The 25,556-nt window shown below is 59.6% G+C and overlaps 3 protein-coding genes across 4 annotated transcripts in view; 2 read left to right on the top strand and 1 right to left on the bottom strand.

Moving 5' to 3' along the window:
- Window positions 1–6,677: 6,677 nt before the first annotated feature.
- On the bottom strand, window positions 6,678–12,018 carry UTP14A (UTP14A small subunit processome component). The gene is made up of 15 exons (XM_062625854.1): window positions 11,937–12,018; window positions 11,605–11,675; window positions 11,356–11,420; window positions 11,094–11,236; window positions 10,831–10,986; window positions 9,818–9,937; window positions 9,646–9,740; window positions 9,414–9,537; window positions 9,247–9,324; window positions 8,439–8,802; window positions 8,089–8,288; window positions 7,696–8,049; window positions 7,438–7,625; window positions 7,261–7,360; window positions 6,678–6,938 (listed from the first exon to the last, which is right to left on the bottom strand). Exons 1-15 carry the CDS (start codon window positions 12,000–12,002, stop codon window positions 6,687–6,689), a joined length of 2,376 nt encoding a protein of 791 aa, XP_062481838.1. The 5' UTR covers window positions 12,003–12,018; the 3' UTR covers window positions 6,678–6,686.
- Window positions 12,019–12,525: 507 nt separating this feature from the next.
- On the top strand, window positions 12,526–25,451 carry ZDHHC9 (zinc finger DHHC-type palmitoyltransferase 9). 2 transcript variants are annotated; one of them, XM_062625847.1, is made up of 10 exons: window positions 12,555–12,677; window positions 13,033–13,312; window positions 20,689–20,849; window positions 21,327–21,485; window positions 22,365–22,502; window positions 22,645–22,698; window positions 22,994–23,091; window positions 23,259–23,362; window positions 23,877–24,054; window positions 24,794–25,451. In XM_062625847.1, exons 2-10 carry the CDS (start codon window positions 13,146–13,148, stop codon window positions 24,896–24,898), a joined length of 1,164 nt encoding a protein of 387 aa, XP_062481831.1. In that variant the 5' UTR covers window positions 12,555–12,677; window positions 13,033–13,145; the 3' UTR covers window positions 24,899–25,451. The 2 variants fall into 2 exon arrangements, with proteins under 2 accessions (XP_062481832.1, XP_062481831.1); XM_062625848.1 differs by lacking the exon at window positions 13,033–13,312 and having other exon boundaries at window positions 12,526–12,677.
- Window positions 20,671–25,556, top strand: part of TSC22D3 (TSC22 domain family member 3) — a 235,093-nt gene continuing 230,207 nt past the window's right edge. Inside the window, exon 1 of the mRNA XM_062625851.1 lies at window positions 20,671–20,678. The gene's annotated coding sequence lies outside the window, so the exon portion shown is untranslated. The remainder of the gene's footprint in view (window positions 20,679–25,556) is intronic.

The raw sequence follows: 25,556 nt of genomic DNA, 5'->3' as shown, positions 1-25,556 counted from the left end.
TCATTCCAGCATGTGTGACATCTGCTGGGACGTGGGGTCACTCCACAGGGCACACTCTGTGGTGGGTAACCCTGGCTGGCGCATGTAGGGTGGTACCTACGCCCTGGTGTCGCCTGCCACTGCAGGCAGCAACCTCTGCAGCCTCAGCACCAGCCTTCCCTCTGTCCAAGGGGAAAAACCCCTTGCAAAGGCATTGAGCTCCTTTCCTTTGCCAGAAGGGCCTCAGTCACCTTGGGCAAGACACGACCCATTGTCCCTTTGAGGATGCAGTTTAGGGTCTGTGGGCGGGACAGTGCTGAGCGGGCAGGGCAGGCACCCAGGGCTGGGGTGAGGTTTGGGGGCAGCAGTGTAATGTGAGGTGTGGCAGGGTGACATATGAGGGATGGCAGGGTGACACATGAGGACTGACAGCACCAGGGAAAGGCAGAGAGCCCTGGCTGAGCAGAGGAAGGCCAGGAACAAGGACACACTTCCTGCAGAGGGGAATCACTCCATCTTGCCCCTGTTTTGTCCCTGTCTTCCCCTACCTGCTGCCTCCAGCTGTGCTGCGGGCAGGGAAGATGCTCCATGAGGTGTTTTGGAGCCTGGGAGGATGAGTGGAAGCTGGTGCAGCCTACAGCCAGCCCTGGGTTGATAAGGACCCGCCCTGTTTGCATCCTGCTGCAACTAAAACCAGGTGGTTTGGGCAATGGCCCCATCCTGCAGCTCCTCTCACCCCATCCCAGCAGGAATTGCATGCAGGGATGTGTGATGCCAGTTGAGTAAGGTCTGCGTCCCATCACCACGTCTTCCAACACTGCTCCTTCCTGCTTTAGTCAGAACCTACCAGCACTTCACTGTCTTCAGGCTGGGATAATTTGCACCCCAGAGCTTTAGAGCATGGTTCTGAAAAACTGTGGTCTCTCCTGCTGGTGTTCCATGGAAAGCCTGGAGAATGAGGAGCATCCCTCCTTGGGATTGTTCATTGGACACCAGTCACGGGCTGACATGCAAGAAGGCCAACATGAATTATACGTTAATATGCACTGCAAAAATACGTTTTGGTTTGGGGTTTATTTAATTCTTTCGCCCCTTCCCTCTGGATTTGGGCAGGATCTGCATCACTGCCTCCTCCCCTCAGTAGGAATGGGAACACGTTGACTTGCACAACCCAGGTAAGCACTGGCCACAGGAACAGTGCTGGCAGACTGCACGCTGCTCACTGCCAGGCCATGCGTGGGGACCTCACACCCTGCTCAGGACGTTTTTGGTCTCTGCTGGTCCCAGGGCCACTCCCAGCTGGGCTCGGAGGCCAGGAGATCCAAATGGGTGTCTGAGCTCAGGGTGCACCTTGGAGCCTCCTCCCACACTGACAGGAGTGATGTGTAGCTCCTGGTGCCAGGACAGGAGTGATGGTGTGATGCCTCGTGCGATGTGTTCACCCCACAAACCCCTTATCCCTGGCCAGTCCTGCACTGGACCTCGCTGCTCCAGAGCTTCAACATCATGAGGCAGATAGAGTTGTGTCCATGAAACCAGCTCTGAGGCCAGGGGCTTCCCATTAGGGTGGATGGGGTGTCCATTGCCACAGCATCTGGTACTCAGTCTCTGGGTTTCCTGGGGCTTTTCCTTCTGCACTGAAGCAGGAGCCTGTGCACTGCTTCATTCATGGTGGGCAGTCACCTTGCAGTAACCCCATGAGGAGCACCAGCTCCACCTGCAGACCTTGTCTTCCCACTTCCCACCCATCGTCCCCACTCCAATGACAAACCCTTCTGCTGCACATTAAAAGGTGCATCTAGAAGGTGACCCCCTCACTGGAGCAGCACCTTCTCCTCCTGCCTGCTCACTCCTGGGGGATGGGGAGGAGCAGTAGGACGAGCCCTGCAGCTGCTTTCCTCCCTGCTCCAAAGGGGCTTGCAGCGGGGCCTGGGGGGGATGTGTGACCGAGTCCCACCTCCCGTGTGACAAACTGAATCTCTTCATCAAGAGCTTGGAGGTTGAGATTTGAATCCAGCCCTGGGGACAAAGTGATGCCTCTTCTGCACTGGGAGGGGGCTGGTGGCTTGACGCTTCGGGTTTCTTCACCTTGAACCTTTCACAGGGAGCCTGGGGCTGGCCTCTTCCTCCACGTTGTGCTCCGGAGGGTTCTTTGGGACCAGCCTCTGTGATGGCCGGAGCTGCGTGGAGGACGGAGGCATCACCTGTGGTGAGTGGGGCAGACAGAAGGCCATGCGCTGCTGCCTCTGCTGCCATCCTCCTCTTCTGCACCCCTGGAGAAGCACTGGGCTGGATGAGAATTTGGGATGAGGTTGGGAGGAACTGTGCTGTGCCTGGGGCCTGAGGGAAGAGCTGGCAGCTCCAGCAGGAACAGGCAGGGCAAAGTGATGGAGAAGGGATGGATGCAGTGGGTTAGCAGGGCTGGGAGTGCCTGGGGAGCCCCAGAAAATAGGCAAGGAGCCCCGTGGGGCTGGAGGGGTGCTCATGGGGAGCCCTGGCTCAGCTCCAGCCCCTCTCCAAGGATTGTATGGCTGGAGGCTCTGCAGGGCAGTTCACTGTGGGCAGCTCTGGGCCTTGCCCTGCTCACAGCTCCTGCTTCTGCCCCCAACTTCTTTATTGTCCATCCTCCAGCCCCAAGCCCCCAGGTCCGGCTTTGGGAGGCACTGAGGATCCCAATTGTAACCAGAGACAAAGAGAGCCAGTGTTTGTGCACAACATGCTGCTCCGACAGCCCATGCCTGCAGATGCAGAAGCTGCACCGGGATGACCATGCCACAGGGTCCTGCGATCTCCGGGATCCAGGGGCAGGATCCTAGCCGCAGGCATCACCCCAGCTCCCAGCTGCAGCACCAGAGGGTGAGGGCTGCCTCGCGCCACGGGGATTCAGGGAGAGATGAGCAGAGGAGCCCTCACAGGGACCCAGGACAGGATGCGGGCAGGGAGTGGGGCGGGGGGAGTGGGGGCGGGGCAGCTGAGCCAGCCCCACATCTCCTGTGGGCGCAGCACAGGCACGAGAGCGTCCCAAGGTGGGAGTCCCAGGCAGGGTATCCCAGCCCTGCTTCGTGCTTGCAGGCTCTCTGCGCTCGGGGTTTCTCTGTGTACAGAACAACCGACTGTGGCCTCTGCGGTGGCTGCATTCAAATGAAAGCTGCTTCCATAGCACTGGCCAGGGCACCCGTCACCGTGCCACTGCCTGCCGTGAGGACATCTGTGTGAAGAACCTCCGCTCCCCCCCGCTCTGCCTCAAACCTGCCGTTTTAGGACCCTTAATTTCCACCCCGCCTCGCCGGAGGTTTTTCGGGCTGTGGCTCTGCCAGAGCCCGGCCAGGCATCCCCCAGCTCTGGGGCTGCTGGTTTGGGGCTCAGTTCCCCAGTTTAGCAGGGGTTTGGGGCCCAGAGCAGTGCCCAGCTCCCTGAAGGAACTTGAAGGTTGATGTTTTGAACCCCGCACTGGGGCCAAAGTGACTCCACCTCCGCACTGAGGAGGGGGTTTCATGTCTTGAGGCTTTGGGTAGCTTCACTTTGGGCACCCCCCTGCTCCTCCACTATCTCTGGAGGCCCTGACATCCCTCCCTGGCCCCGATGTGCCCGGCACATCGCTGTGGGAACTGCAGGGTGGCAGCAGGGACAAAGACATCAGGGGGGTACAGGGACTTCCCCTCCCCAAGCAGGGACCCGCCACCTCCAGGAGACCCTGAATGCGGCATCGCAGCGCGACACACTCCGGACGGATGACAACGGGGCTGGCGGCTGCTCCAAGCACCCGTCACTAAGGGTGGGCAACGCACCTCTGCGGGTGCGAGGTCCCGCTACAGCATCTCGGAGGAAATCTCTCGCTCAGGTTGTGCCGTGCTGGATACGGCATCTCCATGGAAACCCTCCCGCTCCGGCGGTGCGGGCTCGGGAGATGCCATCTCCACGGAAACGCGGCTGCGGCGGACGCCGGGATGCGCTGCCCGGGCACCGGGTGACACCGCAAGGAGGGTCGGGGGTGTCCGGACACCCACGGCCGGGCCCACCGAGGAGGCTGAAGGGGATCCGACGGAGCAGGGTCGGAGCACAGGCCACCCTTGTCCCGGCACAGGGGGAAGGAGGCCCCGGGAAATCGGGAATGGGGCGGTCCCATGCCTAAACCACCAGCGCAGACCTGCCTGCCCTGCCCCACTCTCGTGCTGTGCCATTCAGAGCCTCCCTCCACCGTTGTGGGTTTTTCCTGGGAGGGGTGTCACCTCCTCTCCTCTCTTCTCTCCCACCCCGGGGCTCAGCCAGGCCCGTTCCGGGGAGGACCATTCTCTACGCTACAGGGGATGGGAGTGATCAGGGAGACGGAACCCCCTGCTCCCAGCGAGGAAGGGGGGAAGAGCCCCCTATCCCGGGCTGGCCTGGGGATGGCCCTGGCGCTCGCACCCCCGTCCCGCGGCACGGGAAGAGATTTCACGCTCAGAACTGGCCCAGGCAAAATATTTTACAGGTTATTTATAGCCTGCATTAAAAAAACGCGAGCCCAACGCCAACACGAAGAACCAGCCACTAAAACCCTTCGTTTGTTGATTGCAATCGCGCCTTTTGCTTTCATTCAGCTCCCGCCAGCCCCGCTCGGTGCTCGGAGCTCCCGCGGAAGCGGGCACCGGCTCTGCCCGCCGGGGACCCTGCGCTCAGGGAGAGGCCGGGCCTCGCTCCCGCTCCGGCGCGTGCGGGCGCGCCGGGATTAGCCCCGCTCCGGCTTTGACGTAGCCCCGAAAGTAGGGCAGGGAAAGCGGCCGGCGGCGCGCGCGGCCGGGGAGCACCCCGGGAACACCGGCAGCGGGGGGGGGGGGGAGGGTCTGCTCCCGGCACCCACCGGCCCGGGCGGGACCACGCCACGGGAGGGACAAGGATCAGCCCGGTTCCACCCCTGCGAGGGACTCCGCAGCCCTGGGGCTGCCCGTCCGCATCCCCAGCACTCTCCTGCCTCCAGCCGCCTGCAAACCTGGGACTGCGTCTTCATCAAACCCCCAGCGCTGATACTCCTCGCCCAGAGGGTGCCCCTGCTGTACCCATGTCCCTCTAACATACCCACAGCAACTACACTGGGACTTCCTGCACTTATGGGTGGATGGAGACGAGATCTCGGGAAGAAGCACTTTCCCTGGCAGCGTTCAAGGCCAGCGTTGGACAGGGTTTGAAGCAACCTGCTCTAGTGGAAGGCATCCCTGCCTGTAGCCGGGGCTGGAACTGGGTGGGCTTTAAGCTCCTTCCCTCCCACTCCAGTCTGTGGTTCTGTGATGCTACGGTACTGGAAGTCCCAGTTCAAACCGAATCCAGCCCAGTGCTGGGCATCCAGGGCTATCATACCCAGCAGGCACAATCCAGGGCTGGGAAGCAGGGAGAGCCCCGGGTTGGGCAGATGAGGGAGGCATCCACAAAGAGGGACAGGGACAGCAGCGCTACAGGGGTCTGGCAACCCAGGGCCACAGGGAGCTGCAGGGAGGTGGAGGTGTAGGCAGAGCGGCTGCGCTCACCCCAGGCCAGGCCCAGCCTCTGGGGCACTTCAGCTTTTACTAAACCAAACAGACCCATCCTTGTACCTCTAAGAGCCCGAGGGGCTGGGGCAAAGGGTTCCCATGGCCATTGGTGCAGGCAGGGCAGAGGGAATCCAGGCACCAAGCTGCGACCTTACCCATGTGTGACATGGAAGGGTTCTCCAGTGTCACATGGAAATGCTCTGTGCTTCCTCTCCTCTTTTCTCTCCAGCCCAGCCTGCATTCACACTGTGCAGCACGAGTGCAGCCCTATGCTATCTGGGCACCCCAGGGACTCTCTGGGGCTGGTGACACCCAGGCCGAGTCCCTGGCAAGGGCACAGCTCCAGCAGAGGTGACACCGCAGCAGCCACCACCCCAGGAAGGGTGCCAGCACCCAGAGCAGGAGCCCTGCACTGTTTTGGGGTTAGAATACAGGAGTTACAGGGCACACACCCTCAACCCCGTGGATGCCTGTGCCCCAGTCCCACTGGATGGCACCTGGGTGCCCTGGCTGCAGGCAGAAGGGTGAGTGCAGCAGCTCTGCCCCAGCCCCAGGGGACAGAGAGCAGCCTAGGGACCCCGCACGGCTGAACCCCAAGGGAAGGCTGCAGTGCCAGTGCAGGGTATGGCAGCACCCCTGGGATGAGGAACACTAATTCCTGGGAACAGCAGCCCCTTCAGCTTCCTTGTTCAGGCAGGGAAGCATTCCCCTGACTGGCATGAGCACAGCGCAGATAAGAGGGAGGAGAGGACTGAGGGGATCCCTGTCCCACCATGAGGCTCCAGCACTGGACACACCAAGCACCCCGCAGTCACCCTTTGCAGGGTGCAGTGGGCCAAGAAGCCTGGCTCAGCAGAAGGAAGAGGGCAGGGTGGCTAGGTGAAACCACCTCAGAGCCCTATATTCCAGCTCAAGGGATTCACCAGAGTGTGGCAAAAGTTACTTCAGAACCGCTGGTGGACACAAGGAGCGGTGCCCCATGGCTGGGCTCAGCACAGCCAGGCTGGGAGAAAACCCCTTTAGCCGAGATCAAAAAACATTGTTATATATACAAAAAATGGAGGTATGAAAGACAGGAGCCCCAGGGCAGGGGAGCCCCAGCACTGAGTTCACCTCTGCTCCTGCTCCCAGCCCAGGGCAGCAGCTCCAGGCCCCCTCAAGAGCACATGCCATGCAGGAGGGCACAGAACAGCCTGCATGCAGCTACAGCCCTGTCCTGCCGCGGCGCCGGCCTGGCTGTACCCTCAGCTCCGGCACCAGCTCCAGGGCAGGCCTGGCTGCGGCAGGAACATCCTCAGCAGAGATGGGCTGGATGATGTGGCCGCTGCGGGTGATGACACGGGGCGCTGTCAGCTTCTGGAAGGCACGCTGCGTGTTCCACGTGGCTCCCACGGGCGTTCGAATGCTCTGCTCAAACTGCTGGTGCCGCTCAAAGGGGAAGGGCAGCTCGCTGACCTGGGGGGAGTGGCACAGCAGGGTCACCCCCTGCCAGCACCCCGGAGGCTGCTCCCACCACATGCTGCTGCTGGCTCCCGCTCACACCATCCCTTGCCCCGCTGACCCCTGGTTCCACCCCTTATGCCAGTAGATTCCAAGGGCTGGCACAGCCAAGAGCAGTCCTGGGAATTTCTCTTCCCTCCATCATCCTGCTGGCTTCTAGGCTGCCAAAGCTGGAGGCTCAGTGCCTGGGCAGGGAGCACAGGCAGGAACAGGGGATGTTTTGGGAATGGGTCACAGGAATGCTCCGGAGTGCACACAGAGGCTGCACATCACCCACCTGATGTGCTGCTGCGTAGATGTTACGCTTTTCACTCATGATGACGTGGGGCAAGTGCTGGTCCTTCCTGGGAGGCGCTGGTGGCGGCTTGAGCAGGAACCTGCAGGACACACACATGATCAGCCCTGGGGCCAGGCTGGGGCACATGCATGGTAAGCCCCAGGGGTTCACACTCACCGCTTTATCTTCCTGGCGCTGGGCTTCAGGCCTGAGCCCCCCCACTCGCCCCAGCCGGGCAGCACCAGGTTCACTGGCTGTGGCTTCGCATCCTGCTCCGCCTTGCGCTTCTCCCGGCGGAAGTCAGCGACCACGTCATCCCCGGCAAAGGCCTCGGTGATCACCCCGCGCTGGTCGATGCCTCCCTCCTGTGGAGAGCAGGGTCAGCCCCTGCAGCCAGCCTGGCTGCGGGACAAGGGGCTGGTGGGTCCCGCTCACCTCCTCCTCCAGCAGCACCGGCAGGCTAGGGCACCGAGCCTCCTGCGCCCGCCCCTCCAGCACTGCCTGCAGGCTGATCAGCTGCTTCTGGGATGCTGGCTTCCTGGCAGGCCTGGCCCCAGCTCTGCCCTCCTCTGGCTGCCGCTGTGCTCCCATCTCTGCTCCTGCGGCTGCTGGCTGCTGTGCTCCCGCTCCTGTGATCGCTTGCTGCTGCTCTCTTGCCTCTGCTGCTGCTGCCACCAGCTGCTGTGCTCCTGTCCTTGCTCTTGCAGTCGCTTGCTGCCATGCTCTCGCCTTTGCTCCTGCGACCACCGGCTGCTGCACTCCCATCTCTCCTCCTCCAGCCACCGGCTCCTCCAGCTCCTCCACTCCCATCTCTCCTCCTCCAGCCACCGGCTCCTCCACACGCTCCTCTGAAGCCAGAGCCTCAACATCCTCCATTGTTCGTGCTCGGCCCAGCTGCTGCAAGAGCAGAACTTCCTCCTGGGCATCAGTGGGCAGCTCATTCCCTGCACTCACCTCTGCCTCTCTGCAGATGAGGGGGATGGGGATGTCCCCCGGAGGTTCAGAAACTGCCTCTGTCACATCAGCATCTGCACATTGAGGCAACAGGTGAGAAACAGTCACCCATGAGGAGGAAAGAGTGAAGCCAGGCAGAAAACAGCCCTGGCACCCCTCTTTCCCTTGCCCAGCCCTGAAGCAGCACACCAGTCCCTCCCTGCCTGGGGCTGCAAGCTCCTCACCTTGTCCTGCAGGGCTCCCTGCCTGCTGCTGCCGCAGGTGCCGCTTCTGTGCGAAGTCCTGTAGCAGAGCTTCCTCCTCTGACATCTCCTCTTCATCCTCCTCCATCTCCTCCTTGATCTCTGCAGCACCAGGCTCTAATATGTCTCCCTGACCCTCCTGTGTCTCTGGCTCCTTGGCTGGGCTGCTGGGTTTGCCCAACAGCCAGGGATTTGCTCTGCTGGCACCCGTGGGGATGGTAGGAATGGTCACCAATGTGAGGTCCTCCTCAGGCACATCATCTGGCTTCTCCTCAGGCAGCTCCACACGCACCTTCTGCATCAGCTCCTTGTTCTTGGCCAGCTGCTCCTGCATGGCCTTGCGAGCCTGGGAGGGGGATTGAGAGGTTTCTGAGGCAGGGCAGAAACAACGCACCCGCCCCACCTCAGCTGCCTCCCCCTTCCCTAAACCAGCACTGGAAACGTTGCTGCGGCCTTTCAGTGTATAATGGTGGTTTATAAGGAAGAGAGAGACTTTATACCAAGGTCTACAGGGACAGGACAAGGGGCAACTGCTTTAAACTAGAAGAGGCCAGATTTTGGTTAGATACAAAGAAGAAAGTAGAAACAAGTTGTATGATGAGGGTGGTGAGGCGCTGGCACAGGGTGCCCAGAGAAGCTGTGGCTGCCCCATCACTGGCAGTGTTCAAGGCCAGGTTGGACAGGGCTCGAAACAACCTGCTCTAGTGGAAGGTGTCTGGCAGGGGGTTGGAACTGGATGATCTTTAAGGTCCCTTCCAACCCAAACTCGTCTGTGGTTCTGCGATCTCACCTCTAGGTCATACTTGGCTATAATGGCCCTGGAGCGGGCCCACTTCCCCTTGTTCTGGTGCTTAAGGCTCATTCGCTCCTGGGGGGACAAACGAGAGAAGCATCAGAACAAGCACCCTCATGAGCGGGGATGTCCCACGCGGTGGGGGACAAGCACAAAATTAGCACCTGCATCCTGAGCTGCTCCAGCTCCTCCAGCTTCGCCAAGGCAGCCTCCGGGTCTGACTTCTGCAGCAGCTCAAACTCCTTTAAGGCCTTTCGCCTCTTGCTTTTCTTCAGCATGCGATGGTACCTGAGCACAGAGGCAGTGAGGCCTCGGGTGCCAGGGAGGCCCTGGGGACCCCGTGTTTTGGCCATACCCCCGCACCAGGCAGACTCAGCCCTCTCCAAGGGATCTTACTTCTTGCTCTTGATCTTCTTCTCTCGACGAGCCTTGGCTTCGTAGTAGGACTGCACAACCCGAGCCTTCTGCAGCTCTGCCCGCCGCTGCCGGGCCTGCCAGAGAGCAGAGTGAGGGCGAGCACCAAGGAAGAGGCCTCAAGAGCCGGGGCATGGACGGGGGGGGCACCCACCTCCTCCAAGCTCATTGCCTGCAGCGAGGCTGCCTCCTCTGGCGTCAGGAGCGGATCTGTGATGGGCTGCTTCGTCTTGTGGAGCAGCCCAAAGATCTCCTGCTCCAGGGGAGTTCGGGCCTGTTGGAACACAGCAGACCCAGCACGATGCTGGTGATGAGAAGAATCACGAGAGGCAATGCTCCTCTAGATGCCCCTGTCCTGGTGCCCCTGAGCAGGTAAACAGGAGGGCCCAGAGAAGTGTGGCCCCTCCTCCTGGGACTGAGGTCATGGCCCTGGCTAGGGTCATAGGCAGCAGCCCCTGGCTTGCTCCGGGGAGGGCAGAATTCCTCGCAGGGAGAGGAGGAGGCTCACAACAGGCAGGCAGCATTGGCCAGGTAGCTCTGGGCATGAAGCACAGAGCAGTTTCCCTGGCCACACAAAATCATGTCCTGCCAAAACAGAAAGGGACCTTTGGGCAGGGTGAGGCGAGCTGGCTGGGAGCTCAGCAGCGGCTGCCTCTCACCACAGCACCTGTACAGCTGGGAGAGCTCTCGGGGAAGGCAGTGACTCACCTGCCAGCAGCACAACCCTCATGGGAATTCATGTTCAAAATCAAAAACATCATTGTTTTGTAATTTTACAAGATTTACAATAAGGAGGTCCAGGGTTTGCCAAACTGGACCCCGTCTACCTCAGCACATGAGGCCAAGGGCTACAAGCAGACACATGGCTCACCACAGGGACCAAAAACCTGCACACTCAGCAAGCGTGACTCAAGCTGAAAGGCTAAGAAGAAAGGTACAGAGCACGCTCAAAACCTTTTGCCTGTGCCTTAGCCAGCCCCTCCCAGAGGCTCGGCTGTGCATGAGGAAGGTGGAGTACTTCCATGTGAATCTTCCCCAGCTCAGCCCGTGCCTGCCCAGAGCCTCAGCGACAGGCTGGGCCTTCCCCATGCCTACCTCACTCCTCCTCACACAACCAGGAGCTGTGCCACCAAGCCCAGGAGCTGCATGACACAAAGCAGCACCCACCTTCCAGGCTGAAGTCACCTGCTCCAGGGGCACAACTGCAGCAATGTCCTGCTTGAGCGGGAACACCAGCTGCTCAGCGCGCCGGTTCTGCAGCACAATCTGTTGCCACTTGCCCACATCTTTGGAAGTTGTGAGGTAGGCAGCTTCCCTCACGACCTGCAGATGGGTGGGAAGGGAAGCAGGTGAGCAAAGGAGGCCTGAGGCAAAGAACAAGAGCCTGTTGGCATCAGAGAGTAGCAGAAGGCACTCAAAGGCCCACTCACCCGCTTGGCCTCCTCCTTGCTGAGCGGCAGCTCCACCGCTGCCTTCTGCTTCACTCGGGTCAGCTCATTCTTCACGCTGCTCAGGGCGGATTTGGGGCGGATGGGCTGCAGGAGCTCTGACAGAACCAGCTTCTCCCCAGCCCCTGCATGAGGTCCCACATGTCAGCTCAGGTACAGCGCTGCTGACCCGAGAGGCTGCTGGTGCATTCAGCCAGAAAGCCCCAGGGTGGCTGCAGCCAACCTCGGCCCCCACGGGTCTCACCTTTGGTGCTGACATTAAACTCGGACACCTGCACACTGGCCTCCGTGCGCTCTGCCAGCCTCCGCCTGCGACACGGGAGAACAAATCAACCAAAGGCACGTCCCCCCGAGTGCTTCTCCCTCCCACAGGAGCTGAGCTGCTTCTCCAGAGCTTCCCTGCTCAGCACCGCAGGGGCCACGGCGAGGAAACGCGGCTGCTGCCAAAACCCCAGGGCCAAGCCACAGCAGCGCCCCGGACCCCATCACTCACCGTTTCCGTCCGGACAGGGAGCTGACCGCCTCCAGGAGCTGCCGGTGCCGCCGCTCGCCGTCCTCCCGCCGCTGCCACGAGGCAGACACAGTTACAGATCCCGGCCCAGCTCACCCCAGAGACCCAGCAGGCGCTGCCGGGAGCGGCGCCCGCTCCCTGGTGCCCCGCCACCTCCCGGCCGAGCCCCGAGCCCCAGCCTGCGCCCTTCCGGCCGGGCCGGGCCGGGCCGGGCCGGACCGGGCCACCCTCTGCCGCAGCGGGGGGACCCATCCCCGAGGCCTCGCCTCACCCGGACCTCTCCTTCCCTTCTCCTTCCCTTCCCTTCCCCTCACCTCATCCTCATCCTCATCTTCGTTCTCGCTCGCGGCCGCCTCCACCCCCAGCCACTCCTCCGACATCGCACCGTACCGCACAGCACCGCACGCCACGCTAGCCGTAAAGCACCGCGCCGCGTAGTACTACTCCCCGCACGACCTGCCGGAAAGCGCACCGCTTCCGCCCGGCCTGCCGCAACCCGCCACGCTTCCGCCCGCCGGATGGCTCTGACGTCACGGTTGCCGTGGCAGCGGGGCCGAGGGTGGGGGGGACGGGCCGGCTCCGCGGCTCTCGGGGTGCGGGTCGGACCCGGGCTCCGCACGGAGACGGGCTGCTCCTGTCCTCATGGCAACGGCCGCAGGAGGACCATGCCCCCATTGGGCGCGCCACTCCCTGCCCTCACCGGCAAACCCCCAGGCAGCACAGCGGAAAAACGGGGCCGCGGCAGCGACATGCGGAGGGGACGGGCCACGACACGACACGACACGACACGACACGACACGACACGTGCCGAGCCCCGCCCCCGGTCCCGCCTCCCCTTGTCCGCACCGGGGCGGGGCGGAGGGACGAGACTGCGGAGTGACGTGTGGTACAGCCAATGGGAGTGAAGGGGCGGGACGGATGGCGCTGACAGACCAATGGGCGGTGCGGCCCCGCCCCCGCAGAGGCGCGAGGCGTGGCGGCCCCTCCCGCCGCGCTGAGGGAGCGAGCGGCGCGGCCCGGCCCGGCCCGCGCGGCGCTGCCAGCACCGGCACAGGGTGAGCGGCGGCGGGGCCCCCTCTTCCCCTCCCTCCCTCCTTCCCTTCCTCCCTTCCTTCCTTCCACAAGCCCGGACTCCGGCGCCGCCGCGGGGTGGGCGCTACTTGCCCAGCCCAGCTCCGTCCCCTCCCCTCCCGGTGGGGCCGGTGCGGGGCCGCTCCGCCGCTCCCCCTTACCGGGCGCTTCTCTCGGGGCCGAGGCCTTCCGCGGCCGCGCCCTGCCCGCTCCCTTCCCGGTGGGTTTCCATGGCGACGCACCTCCCGGGGCTCGGGGGTTTCCATAGCGACGGCCGCCGCCCCCCGCCGCGGAGCCCCGCTGCCGCCCCAGTGCTGAGGCGCTTTCCTCTCCCCGCAGCGCCCAGCGCAGCCCCGCGGGGCCCCCGATGATGCCGGGGGCGCGGGCGGCGGAGCAGCAGCGCCCGGACCCGGAGTTGTGGCGGCCGCCGCCGCCCTAGTGACGGCCCCGCCATGTCGGTGATGGTGGCGAGGAAGAAGGTGGTTCGGAAATGGGAGAAGCTGCCGGGCAGGAACACCTTCTGCTGCGACGGCCGCATCATGATGGCCCGGCAGAAGGGCATCTTCTACCTGACGCTCTTTCTCATTCTCGGCACCTGCGCCCTCTTCTTCGCCTTTGAGTGAGTTCCCCGCAGCCGCTCGGTGGCTCCCCGGGTCAGGAGGGGGTCGGTGGCCGCCGGTGGCCTCGGGAGCGGGGGGTGGGGGTAGAGCGAAGGCGGCACGGAGCCCGGCGCGGTGCGGCTCTCCCTGGCGGGATCTGCCTCTCACAGCCACCTGGAGGTCTGGGGACGCTGGGCCCTGGCAGAGCTCGCCCTGCAGCACGACACTGGCCCTTCACCGCCTTGCTTGTGCTTCCCTGTGCTTTGGGACTTGTCATCCCGTGTCCGGAGCACTGCAATGGGGATGGGGATTGGGGTGCGTACTCCTTGCCTGGGGTGCAAGGGCATTGCTGCTGCAGCACCAGAGGCCAGCATGAGCTGGTGGTGGGGCAGAGCCTGCTCCCGTGCACCCTGGGCCTGTGTACAGCCTTGCTAAGCCCAGTGAGGGAAGTGACCTGGCTGGAGAGCTAACCAAAAATGGATGTGCCTGGTGGCACTGGTCCCTAGCACAGATCCAGCTCACCCTTCAGCTGTCTGTATTGTGTTGTGGTGCTGCACGACAGCAGACCCTCCATGAGCCAAAGCCCTAGAGGGGATTCGGCCACCCTCTTCAATCAGCACAGCAGCCTAAAGGCCTGCAGCAAGTTGTGTGTCCTGCCAAAGAGTAGGGACTGGCGCCATAGCCCTGTGAGCCCAGCTGGGAGTGACCCGGCCTCAGACTAATCCTGCCAAAACAGCAAGCAGAAAGGGAAGAAAAGCTCACTCACATTTGCCTGAGCTCGGGGGGGGGGGGGCAGGCAGCAGGACTGCTCTGTTTGCCTGGGTTTAGGGTGAGCTTGGATCAGCCACACAACTGTGAAATGTTCCTTTCTCTGTCTCCATCAGCATGTGTATGTTGTTCCTAGGGAGGCAAAGGTCTTGACTGGTGTTGGGTAACACAAAAGCCAGTTAAGCCAGGACAAGCAAGCGGAAGAAACTGCTTCCACTGATTAAGTCCTGGATATTGCTCCACATACCTAAAGCTCTGGGCCCAGGCACTGGCCTCCTGGGCATCTTCCCCAGAGCAGGGACCTTGTCCCAGCTCCCTCTGGCCTGGCATTGCTCTCCCTCACTCCTCTCCTTAGTGGATATTGCCACCATCCTTGGAAAGAGCTTTCTGTAACAGTCTGCTGAGGTTTGCTGTGTCCCAGTGGCAGCAATGCAGCAGCAAACACCATGCCCAGGTCAGCTACAGAGCTGATTTCTTTGCTTGGTGGTCGTGCAGCAATGGAGGCAGGTGCTGCACAACTGTAACACGAGGTGTTGTGGTTCTCAAGCACAGGAAGCTCAAATTATCCCTGACTCAGTCTGAAGCCAAAGGTATGAAATGACACTGCTGCTTGTTTTGTTGTTTGTTTTTTCCCCATCTCAAAAATGGGGCTTAAACTTGCTGCCTTCAGGGAGGGCTGGTAGTATCACTGCTCCAGAAACACGTGTCTCTGCTCCAGAAACACTTACCATGAGGGATAATTGCTCTTGTTCCCTGTGGAGCCTGTCCTGAGCAGAAGAGAGAAGCCACAGCCCACTCTCTGCTGCCTTTACAGTCCCAGGCTGTGCTGGCAGAGCCAGCGGTGCTGTGGGTGCTGCAGGTACGTGACTGGGAATTCCTTGGGAAGCCTCTTCCCGTGCTGCTCGAGGCAGAGGCCCATGGAGGGGTCACTCATGTCCTTGCTCACAGTGAGACCTCCGGAATATGCCTCTGTGTCGAGCCAGGGGGACGGTCTCTGTGGGGTCACCAGCCTGGGGGCAGTTTTGCTGGGAGCAGAATTCCCTCTGAACTGTGGTTAAATTGGCTTAGTGGCTTTCAATTAGGAAAAGTTTGGGAAATGCCAAAATATCTGTTTGATTCTCTCATAGCTCAACACTTCAGTGTTTTCTGTCTGAAAGAGGCGTGTTTGTTTTGAAACTGTTTGGGATTTCTGAATTTGGGATAGGAATGAAACATAACATTGCCAGCCAGAAACCCTGCTCTGTTTCACAGACCCAGCTGAGGTGATGAGCAGCTGCCCTTCTGCGTGCATCGGAGTGCTTGGCCTTGACCTTCTGTCTGTGTTGTCCATTCATTTCAGCTTCTGGCAGGTTCTTTGGTGTTTGCATGGAATTTCATGCTTTTCTCCTTAAAGTCTGTGCTGCAGAGGAACAATCGGAGCTGTTGGGCTCTGTGGAGAGCAGCAGACTTGCTGGTGTCCTGTGTGCTCGCTGCAGGGAGCCTGTGCTGTGGGCTCCCGTTTCATTCAGCTGAATCATTTGCGCAGTCACACCTTGTCTGAACAGGGCCGGGGATGCCTGAAGCCAGCAAGTGCCTCTGGCTGAGAGCAGAGCCCTCCAGGCTGCTCTGGTGTGCGGTGCAGTGTGTGGTGACAGGTGCAGAGTGCGGTGCCTGGTGCAGGAGAGCCGGTGGTGGCCAGCACCACACGTCACGAGATAAGCAGAGCCCGCGGCAGCCACTCTGAGCCGTGCTCATGGTGTTTGTATTTTGAGTCCGCTGCACATCTGTTCCTCTGCCGTGTCTCCAGTCAAGTGGTCTGAAGCCACCTCAGCCCTGTGGGCAGAGTTTGTGTGTTTTTATCCCCTAGACTCCAGAGCTGTGGGCTGGAATGGGGAAAGTTTCCAGCCGGGAGCAAAAAGACCCAGAGGGCTTCCTGCACTCTCAGTGTTGTACCTGGAGCTCCAGCTCCTCCCTCCCTCCCTCCCAGATAAACCAGAGGGCTGTGGAGCTGTGCTGGCTCCCGGGAAGGGCTCTGCAGCGACTGGAGTCCTCTGCCCAAGGGCACCTCTCGCCAGCACCTTGGCAGAAAGCAGCTCCTCCTGCTCCAGGGCTGAGGCTGGTCCCTGCAGTGTCCGAGCCCTGTATTTCGTTGGGTCTGCTCCATATCCGTAACGTGTCACATAAAACTCGTTTAATATCCTCTTGGCACTCTTTCAGACTCTTAATGGGCACGTCAGCCTTTGCAACAGGGCGTGTAGTTGTCTAACTCTGCTTGTGGTATTGGAGCACGAGGAGAAGCCCAGGTAAAGCGCTCATGAAGCCCCTTTGGGAGCTGGCATGATGGGATGTGCAGCCTCTCTGGCTGCTGGGATCTCCTCTCTGCAGTTTGCCAGCATGGGCCCTTCCGAAGTTCTTGCTCAGCGCGGCGGCGGCTGCAGAACAACGGCGTTTCTTTTGTCTCCAGCTCGGCAGCAGGACGCTGCTGCTGGTAAACGCTCCGGTGTTGGCAGCACCGGGCTCCCGCAGGGAGGGGAAGGGGCTCTTCACTCTCCAGTAACAGCCTCTGTATCATGTTACTGTTTTCTACTTAGCTACGTAGAGATTAGAATTTCTTTGGTTTCTGACAAGTTGAAATAACCTGTGCTGACCCTTTGTGATTTAATTCTTGGGTTTCTCCCTCCAAACCCCAAAGACCCCAGATTTTACACTGATAAAGATGCTTTCAAAATGGCTTTTACCTCTGGTTAGGTCAATGTCAAGCACTGTCAAAGCTTGCACCTAAGTCACTCTGTGCTTTTTGGCAGTTGTAGCCTCTTGGTAGAGGTGAACCTCAGAGTTCAGCTTGCCTTGCTCCTGAAGGCATGGTTCTGCTTGAGGTGTGTTTAGAATGGCATGCCCTGTTTCTCATACATGGGCTCCTTTCCAGGAGACAACTTACCTCTCCCTGTGGTGTGCACGTCCTCCGGAGCACCACCTCTCATTGCCGATGTGATCTTGGGGTGTTCCCTCACCTGCAGCCAGAAAAAGAGCAGTGGCATTAGCAGAACTTTTCCATCTCCTGCCTCAAGGTGGTTGCTGCGTTGGTGGCACGTACTCCCGGTGGAACTGCCTTTGAAGAGGGTCTGAGGTGAGGGTTTTCTGTGTTGCTGTTCCAGCCAAGAGTGTTGCTGTAGCCAACTCCGGTCCTGCTCGGGGCAGGTCCCTGGGCTCCAGCATTGCAGTGCAGCACTTCCCTGGCTTTTGGAGCAATGGTTTCCAGGCTTACTGCAAATACATCAGCTCCTGGAAATCATCCCAGGCCTGGGAGGTGCAGATGACTGCGAGTGCTCTGGTGAGGGTCAAACGTTTGCTACAGATACTCCTGTACTTCACTGGTGTTCGGGATGAGTGCACAGTGTGGTGGTTCAGGAAGTCCAACAGGTGATTGCAAGTGAGATGTGGATGAATTATACAGGAGAGCTTGTGCTGAGCCCTGAGGGGACCTGGCCTGAAATGTGCTGTCCTTTGGCCATGGCTGATGTCCATGTCCACCGGGGCTGGTGTGTTTGTTTCCCCTTCCTCTAGAGCTTTGCTTGATGGGCCAGTTACAACAGAGCTTCCCGAGTGATGGCAAAGAGCTCAGTCACACAGTCCTTGCACTCGTGGCACCCCTCAGCTGCTGCTGCTGCTCCACCCTCTCATTCTAATGCTCTCTGTTTAAGCCTTTCTCACCCCCAGGCCCCCGTGATGGGCAGTGTGATAGTGCTGTTATTGTCTGCTCAGAGATGACAGAATGCTCAGGAGCACAGACACTGCACTGGGAGTGGAACAGCAGCAAGAGCCTTACATGCAACAGTATGCCTGTGTTGGCCCTCAGCTTTCCCAAACAAGGGATCTCTAACATGGCTGTCAGCACTGGGAATGAATTGGTGAGTGTAATCATGCTGTAGACGAGACGCAGGGTGACGATCTCCCAGCACCAGTGAGTGCCAAGTGACAACCTCACGTGGTGGCCTTACCTGTTGCTCAGCTGTTCAGGACAGCGCTTGGCTTTCTCTGCCATGGCAGACAGACCACGCATGTCCCCTGAACAGCACCTTCCTAAAAGCAAGGCTCTGTTGGCACAGGGAAGGATGGGAGGCTGGGGCTGGGGCTCGAGGTGCAGTGTCGGTGTGGTGAGTGTTTGCCTCACTCTCACCTCCAGGCTGTGTTCCTGCGCAGAGGATGCAGCAGTGCTGCCAGCCCTACTAGCCAGGGAAGCAGGAGGGCCCTGCTCAGCTCTGCGGTGCCATGGCACTGCTGAGTGATGGGCTGAGCATCCAGCACAGTGCCTGCACTTCTGCTTGATGCTGGAGGGAGGATGGCAACAGGACAAGAGTGGGTTCCTTGAGCAACCATCTCATGCTCTTCAGTGAGTGGCAGCTGAAGGAGCTGGCATCATTACCTCCTGTGTGAGTTTCGGGGTATCTTTTCCCTATCACATTCCTGCTCTCCTGGCTGGCTGGTGCTTCCCGAGCCACAGCAGGGAGCACAGTTGTGCACTTATGTCATCTGAATGCTTCCCACTGCCACCTCACTCTCTGCTATGTGGTAACATCAATCCTGCGGCCGCTGTTGCTGCTCCTCAGGGGCAGCAGGACCTGCTGCATTCCCGAAGGGCAGGTTTCCAGTCAGTGGGACTGACTCACATCCCACACTGCCGCTCACACCCAGGCTGAGCGGGGTTGCTGCAGGGGCTGATCCCATTTATCGCGAGTGCCTCTGTGTAGCACGTGCTGCAGGTAATAAATCTCCTTGCTGACAGTTCACTCAGGGAACTTAAAAGGTGTCGGTGCGCAGCCAGGGCTGGGAGCTCTGGTGCAGCTCTCACAGCTCATAGATCCAGGTTTTAAGACCGTAACACGTTGTTCATTTTGTGACGACAGCGACAAAAGCTTTCGTGTCAGCTGGACAATGGTCAGGCTGCAGCCCTTTGGGGCAGAGCCTGTCCAGGGGAATAATCCCAGATTCCTTCCCCAGATGGGATCCAGGGTTTCTGTGTAATCGCTGCCTGACTTGCAGCTCTTCGTAGACTTTACTCTTGCAGAGGGAAAGCAAAGTAATCTCAGGCTGCCTCAGGACGCTGAGCTCAGCGCTCCTGTTGCCCACGCACCTGAAGGCAGGACTGTGCACAGGGACACCTCTGAGGATTGTGTTGCTGCCAGTAGCTACAGAGGTTGTGGTGCCTGAAGTTAACCCTGCTGGTTTAGGGGCCAGGCCCCGCATGTGGCTGTGGCTGCTCCGTGCTGTGGCTGTGGCCAGAGCATGCTGTGGCTCCAGTGCACAGCCCCCTCTGCCCCTCCTCATGCTGGGGGATGGTTTCTACAGCCAGGGAATGGTAAACGAGAGCCTGGTTGGCTCCCTGCAGCGTGTGGTGGGCTTCCAAAGGAGCCAGGGGAGCTGGAAAACGTGTTGTGTTTGGAGCAGCTGCGGGTGGGAAGGCTACGCAGAACTCAGCAGTTAACGCTGTGGATGTTGTGGATTGCCTTGCTCAGGATGACAGACCCGCTGCGGGGGGATAATCCCCGGCCTTTCACCACAGGAGTCTTACTCCTGCTTTCTTGGAGACCAGGAACCTGGGTTGGATCCACCCCTGTGGTGCCAGGGCTTACTAGAAAGCCTAGGTGCCGAGCTCCGTGAGGAGCTTGGGAAAGCACAGTGCAGGGAGAGGGGAGGTTGTGCTCTGTGCTGACGTTTGGGGGGGCTTTCCATAGGAAAGCTCTGTAGGAACTTCGCCCCCACATAAATGGGGTTTTCTGAAGGAACAGGGGCAAAAACGTGTTTCCTTTCATCCCTGTAAACCATGGCTTCAGCACGGCCTATGCTACAGTGCCCAGGACATGTGCCTGTAGTGTGCAGAAGGGACAGGGGCCACAGGGAGACAGGTCTCCTGCTCTGTTTGCACTGCCAATCAGTGGGATTAGCACTGGGAACTCCTCACAGGACCTCTCTGTGCTGGTAAACCTTAGGCTGTGTGTCCTCTCCTGAGCTGGGGCCGCCCTGGGGCAGGAGCCTGCCTACTTTATGTGGAGCTCTGCCTCAGGGAAGTCAGAGGAAGGCAGACCTCATGTTGCAGGGGAATGTTGCACTTTCAGGGAAATCCGTTCCTGGGAAGCACAGGACACAGTTAATCCCCAGCAAGTAATCTCTGTGGTACTGGAGTCTGCGCCCGTGTAGGGGACAGCCAGAGATTCCTACTATTCCAGTGTGCTTCCATGCCTTTCGCTTTCTCCAGCGGTGGGCTCTCAAACCAGGCCTTGGGTGCTTCTCCTAGGGGAAGGAAGGGTCCATCCCTCAGCCGGTGTCCTCCAGGCAAGATCCCTCTTGCTGGCTGGTGGTGTTCCTGCCATCATCCATGATTGAGCAAACCGGGAGCTGGGAACAAACCAAAATGCTGGGAAGAATTCTGGGCCTGGCTGACTAAGGGCACAGTGGCACTTAGGTTGTGGCTGGCTGTTGGAGCCATTCCAGGGACGGGTCCCTGTGGTGGTGGGACCAGAAGGAAGTGCTGGGCAGCTTCCCCTTGGTAACATCCCGTGGGAAGGTCTGGGCTCAAAGTCGGTGCCAGCCCCAACCCCGGCTCAGGCAGAGCTGGTCACGGTGCGGCTCCTGCCGCCGCGTGTCCCCGCAGGTGCCGGTACCTGGCAGTGCAGCTGTCCCCGGCCATCCCCGTGTTTGCAGCCGTTCTCTTCCTGTTCGCCATGGCCACGCTCCTGCGAACCAGCTTCAGCGACCCTGGCGTGATCCCCAGGGCTCTGCCAGACGAGGCAGCCTTCATCGAGATGGAGATCGGTGAGTGCGGCTGGGGCAGCCTCCGGGCCCCTGCTCTCTGCAGAGCCCTTCTTCCCGGCCGGCAGCCCGGAAGCGCGGGGTGTGCCTGTGGCTGGGTCTGCTTGGCTGAGGCTCAGAAGGATGGTGCAATGTACCCACTTCCCTCTCCGGGGATATCTTCACTGCTGTTTTCTCTCCTACACATGAGCTCAGTTTGCTTGGGAAGGGGCGCAGGAGCTCAGTGTGGGCCCCTTGATCCTTTAGGTAGAGAGGAGGTTGGGTGGATGTGGGCAACACCCTTCCAGCCCCCCTAAATATGCCTGTGAAGGCTTTGGCATCACTTTTCCTGCCTCCAGGCTGCCACTTTGGCTCTGGACTGTGTGAGCAGAGCAGCAGCCACTGGCTCCGGACCCAGCAGGCTCCAGCAGGAGGCAAGCTGTTGTCCTTGGCCTGTTGTGTCGTGGCAGCAGGTCTGATCTCTACTGCATCCTCTCTCAGAGGCCACCAACGGGACGGTGCCACAGGGCCAGCGCCCACCCCCGCGCATCAAGAACTTCCAGATCAACAACCAGATTGTGAAGCTGAAGTACTGCTATACGTGTAAGATCTTCCGTCCGCCCCGGGCCTCGCACTGCAGCATCTGCGACAACTGTGTGGGTGAGTAGAGGCCTGAGAGGGGACAGGGACAGCCTGCAGAGGAGACAGGTGAACATCTGCACCCACCTCTGCTCCTGCTGAGCAACTCCAGGGTGGTGGAGTGTGAGCAGAGCGGGACAGGCTGCCTCATCTGCGGCACAAGGAGCTTCAGAGCCTGAAGCCAGATGGTTCATCTTTGCCGGTACTGCTTGGGCAATACCTGGTCTAATGTAAACCAGATTTGCACAGTTTGCAGGTGCAGTCCATTGCTGAGTTTCTGTGGCCTTGCTGGCCTGGAGGGTTTTAGCAGAGCTGTGTCTTGTGTGAAGGCAGCTCCTCGCATCAGCATGGAGATTCCACCGTCACATGGGGTGCCCTTGGGCTTTGTTCCTCTAGCTGCAGAGCAGATGCTCTCTCAGCCCTTTGCTACCATGATTGGCTGGTGTTCAGCATCCCTTCTTGAGGAAGAAATCCCTTGTTGCATCCCTTTCCTCCTCTGCAGGTTCCCAGCCCTGTGAGAGTTTATGCAGTTCCTTCAACCCGTTTCCAATTGTTCTTGAAGTGGCTTACGGGTTAGACAAGAACTTGTGAACCCCCAGGCCTTCACCTAACCTGTGTGCTGCTTTAGTAAAAGCTGTTACACCTCAGGTCTCTGGGAGAGAAGACAAACATAGGGCCAGGCTCTTAAACTCAACCATAATATGCAAAACCACTCATTAGTAAACGGTTTTGCCCTTTCTTAGCTTCCCCGGCTGGAAGGAGACCATAATACAGGCCCTGAGTTAGCAGAGGGCTGCACTCTATGCCCAGGGAGCCCTGTTAGCCTTGGATGTATTTAAGTTTGGGACAGTGTGGCTGGGGTCAGGCAGGGCCCTGCTGATCCCATCTTGGCTTTCACAGAGCGCTTCGACCATCACTGCCCCTGGGTGGGCAACTGCGTGGGGAAGAGGAACTACCGCTACTTCTACCTCTTCATCCTCTCGCTCTCACTCCTCACCATCTACATCTTCACCTTTAACATAGTCTACGTAGCACTGAGTAAGTCTGGCTGCGGGGAGGTGGGTGGCTCAGGGAGGGGGGATGTGGGGGGGGTGTGAATCCTGAAGTGGTGGAGTAGGAAAGGGAGCTGGACTCGGTGCGGTGTTCCTGAGAAAGCATCTCTCTGTCTTTGTGTTGCCAGAATCTCTGAAGATTGGGTTTCTGAACACGTTGAAGGAAACCCCGGGGACATATCCTTCCAGAGCATGGAGGGTTGGTTCCCCCAGAGCTGGGGTTAGTGGGACCTGTGTTATGGAGGGCCTGGAGCCTCAATGCTCAGGCTTCTCTAAGGAGTCTTTCAGGGTGTTTTCCCCCATGAGTACAAGGTGAGGAGCAATTTTGTGGCTCTTGGGAGGAGGGTAAAACAGAAAACCATATCTAGGAGAAGAAAAGGAGAGTTAGGGTAGTGTGCATCGGGGGTAGTGACACAGCTGGCCTGGGGCTGGGACTGTTCCCAGGCTGTTCCCAGTCCTTAACTGTCCTCACTGTACTGGAGGTGCTCATCTGTTTCTTCACCCTGTGGTCGGTGGTGGGGTTAACTGGATTCCACACCTTCCTGGTGGCACTGAATCAGACAACCAATGAAGATGTAAGTAGCATCTGTCTGTTCCTCTGAGCCATCTGTCTCTCGTCACTTCCTCAGCATGTCATGCCTGTGCCCACTTTGCTGATGAGCCCCACAACCTGAGGCCAGGCTCCATGGCTGGGGGCTGGTGCTGGTGGAGCAAACCTGAGCTTGTGCCCTGACTGTTGCAGATCAAGGGGTCCTGGACTGGGAAGAACCGTGTGCAGAATCCCTACAGCCATGGTAACATAGTGAAGAACTGCTGTGAGGTGCTCTGTGGGCCCCTGCCCCCCAGGTAAGCTCTCAAAGGGCAGCCCTGCCATTTTTACCCCAGAGCCAAGTGCGGGACTGTGAGGAGCTCTCTTTGCTTGGGTACAAGGCCTGGCTCTTCTGCCAGTACAATGTGTGTTGTGAGCTTCTAGAGATCTGCTGGGACATGGCTGGATGCTCTGGGGAGGAAGGTCTTGTGTTACCTTCCTTGCATATTTTCCATGATTCAAGCTTGTGATGTGCTTCCAACCACCATGTGCTCGGGAAGCCCGTGGAGGAGTGGCTGCCCTTCGCTGGAGCAGCATGTGAAGCGGGGGCTCTTTCCAGGTCACTCATTTTGGTAGTCCCACACTCAGAGCTGGGCTGCTCTCCAGGGCCTTGGTTTTCATGGGAGGAACATAGCCCAAGCCTAGTCTGTGCACAGCCTGTTTTGGAGAGGGTCCCTTCCCTTGATGTTTGTCTTCCACCAGCACTTTTCCTGCAGGAGAAGTCTGCTCCAGGGCAGGCATGGGTCTGACGGGGTGGTTGTGTCCTTGCAGCGTCCTGGACAGACGGGGCATCTTGCAGCAGGAGGAGAGCACAGCACAGGTGGAGTCATGCCCACGGGGGCCCAGCGCTGCTCCGGGCACCGAGGAACAGACGGAGGGGAGCAGGGTGCCGCAGGAGGATGGGAGTCTTCCTCACGCCAATGCTGGGAGCGAGGCCTCTGTGCGCAGGGTGAGTGGGTCGCTGCTGCTGCTGTGGGCCAGAAGGGAGAAGCTGATGGTATGACTCGGCAGGAGCAAAGCAACACTTGGGGCATTGTGGGGAGGCTGCCCACCAAAAGCTGTTGTGCTCTGTGCGGGAAAGCAGCTGCTCTTGATTTACTCAAAGGAAATCACTGGCTGCGGTTTTGGAGACGTCAGTCCTGCAGTGAGAGCATCCGGGAGCTGGCACCTATGGAGGCTGGGAGGCATTGAGCAGGGCTGGGAGGCTGCAGCCATCTTGTTTTGGCACTGAGTGGAAGCTGAAGTGCTGTCCCTGGGAAGGGCCCTGACAGGTCTGGGATCTCCATCCTTGGAGAAAGCCATTGCCCCACAGGCTGTGGCCCCGAGCAGCTTGCTCTTTGACATTAGCCCTGCTTTAAGGGTAGGGCTGGACAGGAGACCTCCAGAGTGCCCTTCCCACTATTCCATGAACACAATGGGAAATGACTGGGCCTACTCCTGCTTGGGCATGAGCTGCTGTTTCTCTGGTAGAAGCAGCCTGGACCACTTCTGATAGAGCGTTCTATTGCCCCAGAACTCCGTGAAGCTGCTGTTTTGCCTGTTTGGTGACCCCCGGTTTCTCCTTTCCCCAAGCAAAGCTGAGACCTCTGCCTGGTGGAGCAGAGGCAGTGGGGCTGTGTCTGTATGCTCAGACAGATGCTCTGCATGGGGGTGTGTTCATGCAAGTCACTGCTGTCTTCTCTCTGCAGGTCCCTGCACCACCCCTGAGCCATGCCGAGATGCCAGAGGAGAAGCAGCTAACTTCTGGGGAGCTCCCAGTCCCACCCCCGGACGCTGGGCAAGCAGAGCACTAGCATCTGCTTGAAGGGGAGAACTTTCTTGTTTTGTCTAATCAAAGCTGGAGGTGATGGAGGAGAGGAGGAGATGGGCTGGATGCCAGGCAAACAATTCCTCATGGCTGCTTTGCTGTAGTCTTTATTCGTGGCTCTGGCCTCACGTGGTGGCAAAGAATCCAAAGTGGGAGTCTCAGTCCCCACGGGGCCAGGCAGCTGCAGGCCGGGGCAGGACCTCTTGCTCTGCAGGTTGTCCTGAGGCTAAGTACTGGCTGTCCCTCCACCTGACGAGACGGCTCATGGTCGAGACGGCTCGTGGTCAAGCAGCTCGGAAGTGACGTTAGGGTCGGCCTGCTCCCTACTGCTGAGGAATCCTGGTGAGAAGGGGAAAGCAAGACATGGCAGTAGCTTCCTCTCTCCCCTCCTCCCTTCTTCCTCTATTCTGTGGCATTGTTTTGTTGGTTAACGTGACAAGGGTTGTCAGGAGACAGTTTGGTGCCAAAAGGGCCAAGGTAACGGGGAAGGTGTTCTGCTGGCAGTGATTTTGAAGTAGCTTCCTTCCCATGCTCCTTTCCATGTGACTTAAGCTTGTGTGAGAGCGGTGGTAGAGGGCAGGGGCCCCCTTCCTGTCCTTCCTGGGGATCACCCCCAACCAGAAGCTCTCAGGATGAGTGGGGCA

This window comes from Pezoporus occidentalis, unplaced genomic scaffold (assembly GCF_034315485.1).
Source record: "Pezoporus occidentalis ecotype Australia unplaced genomic scaffold, CSIRO_AGI_Poc_V1 ctg283, whole genome shotgun sequence".
In the NCBI taxonomy this organism is placed as follows: Eukaryota; Metazoa; Chordata; class Aves; order Psittaciformes; family Psittacidae; genus Pezoporus; species Pezoporus occidentalis.
Note: the sequence above shows the minus strand (reverse complement) of the source record. Positions and strands in the feature narration are given on the sequence as shown.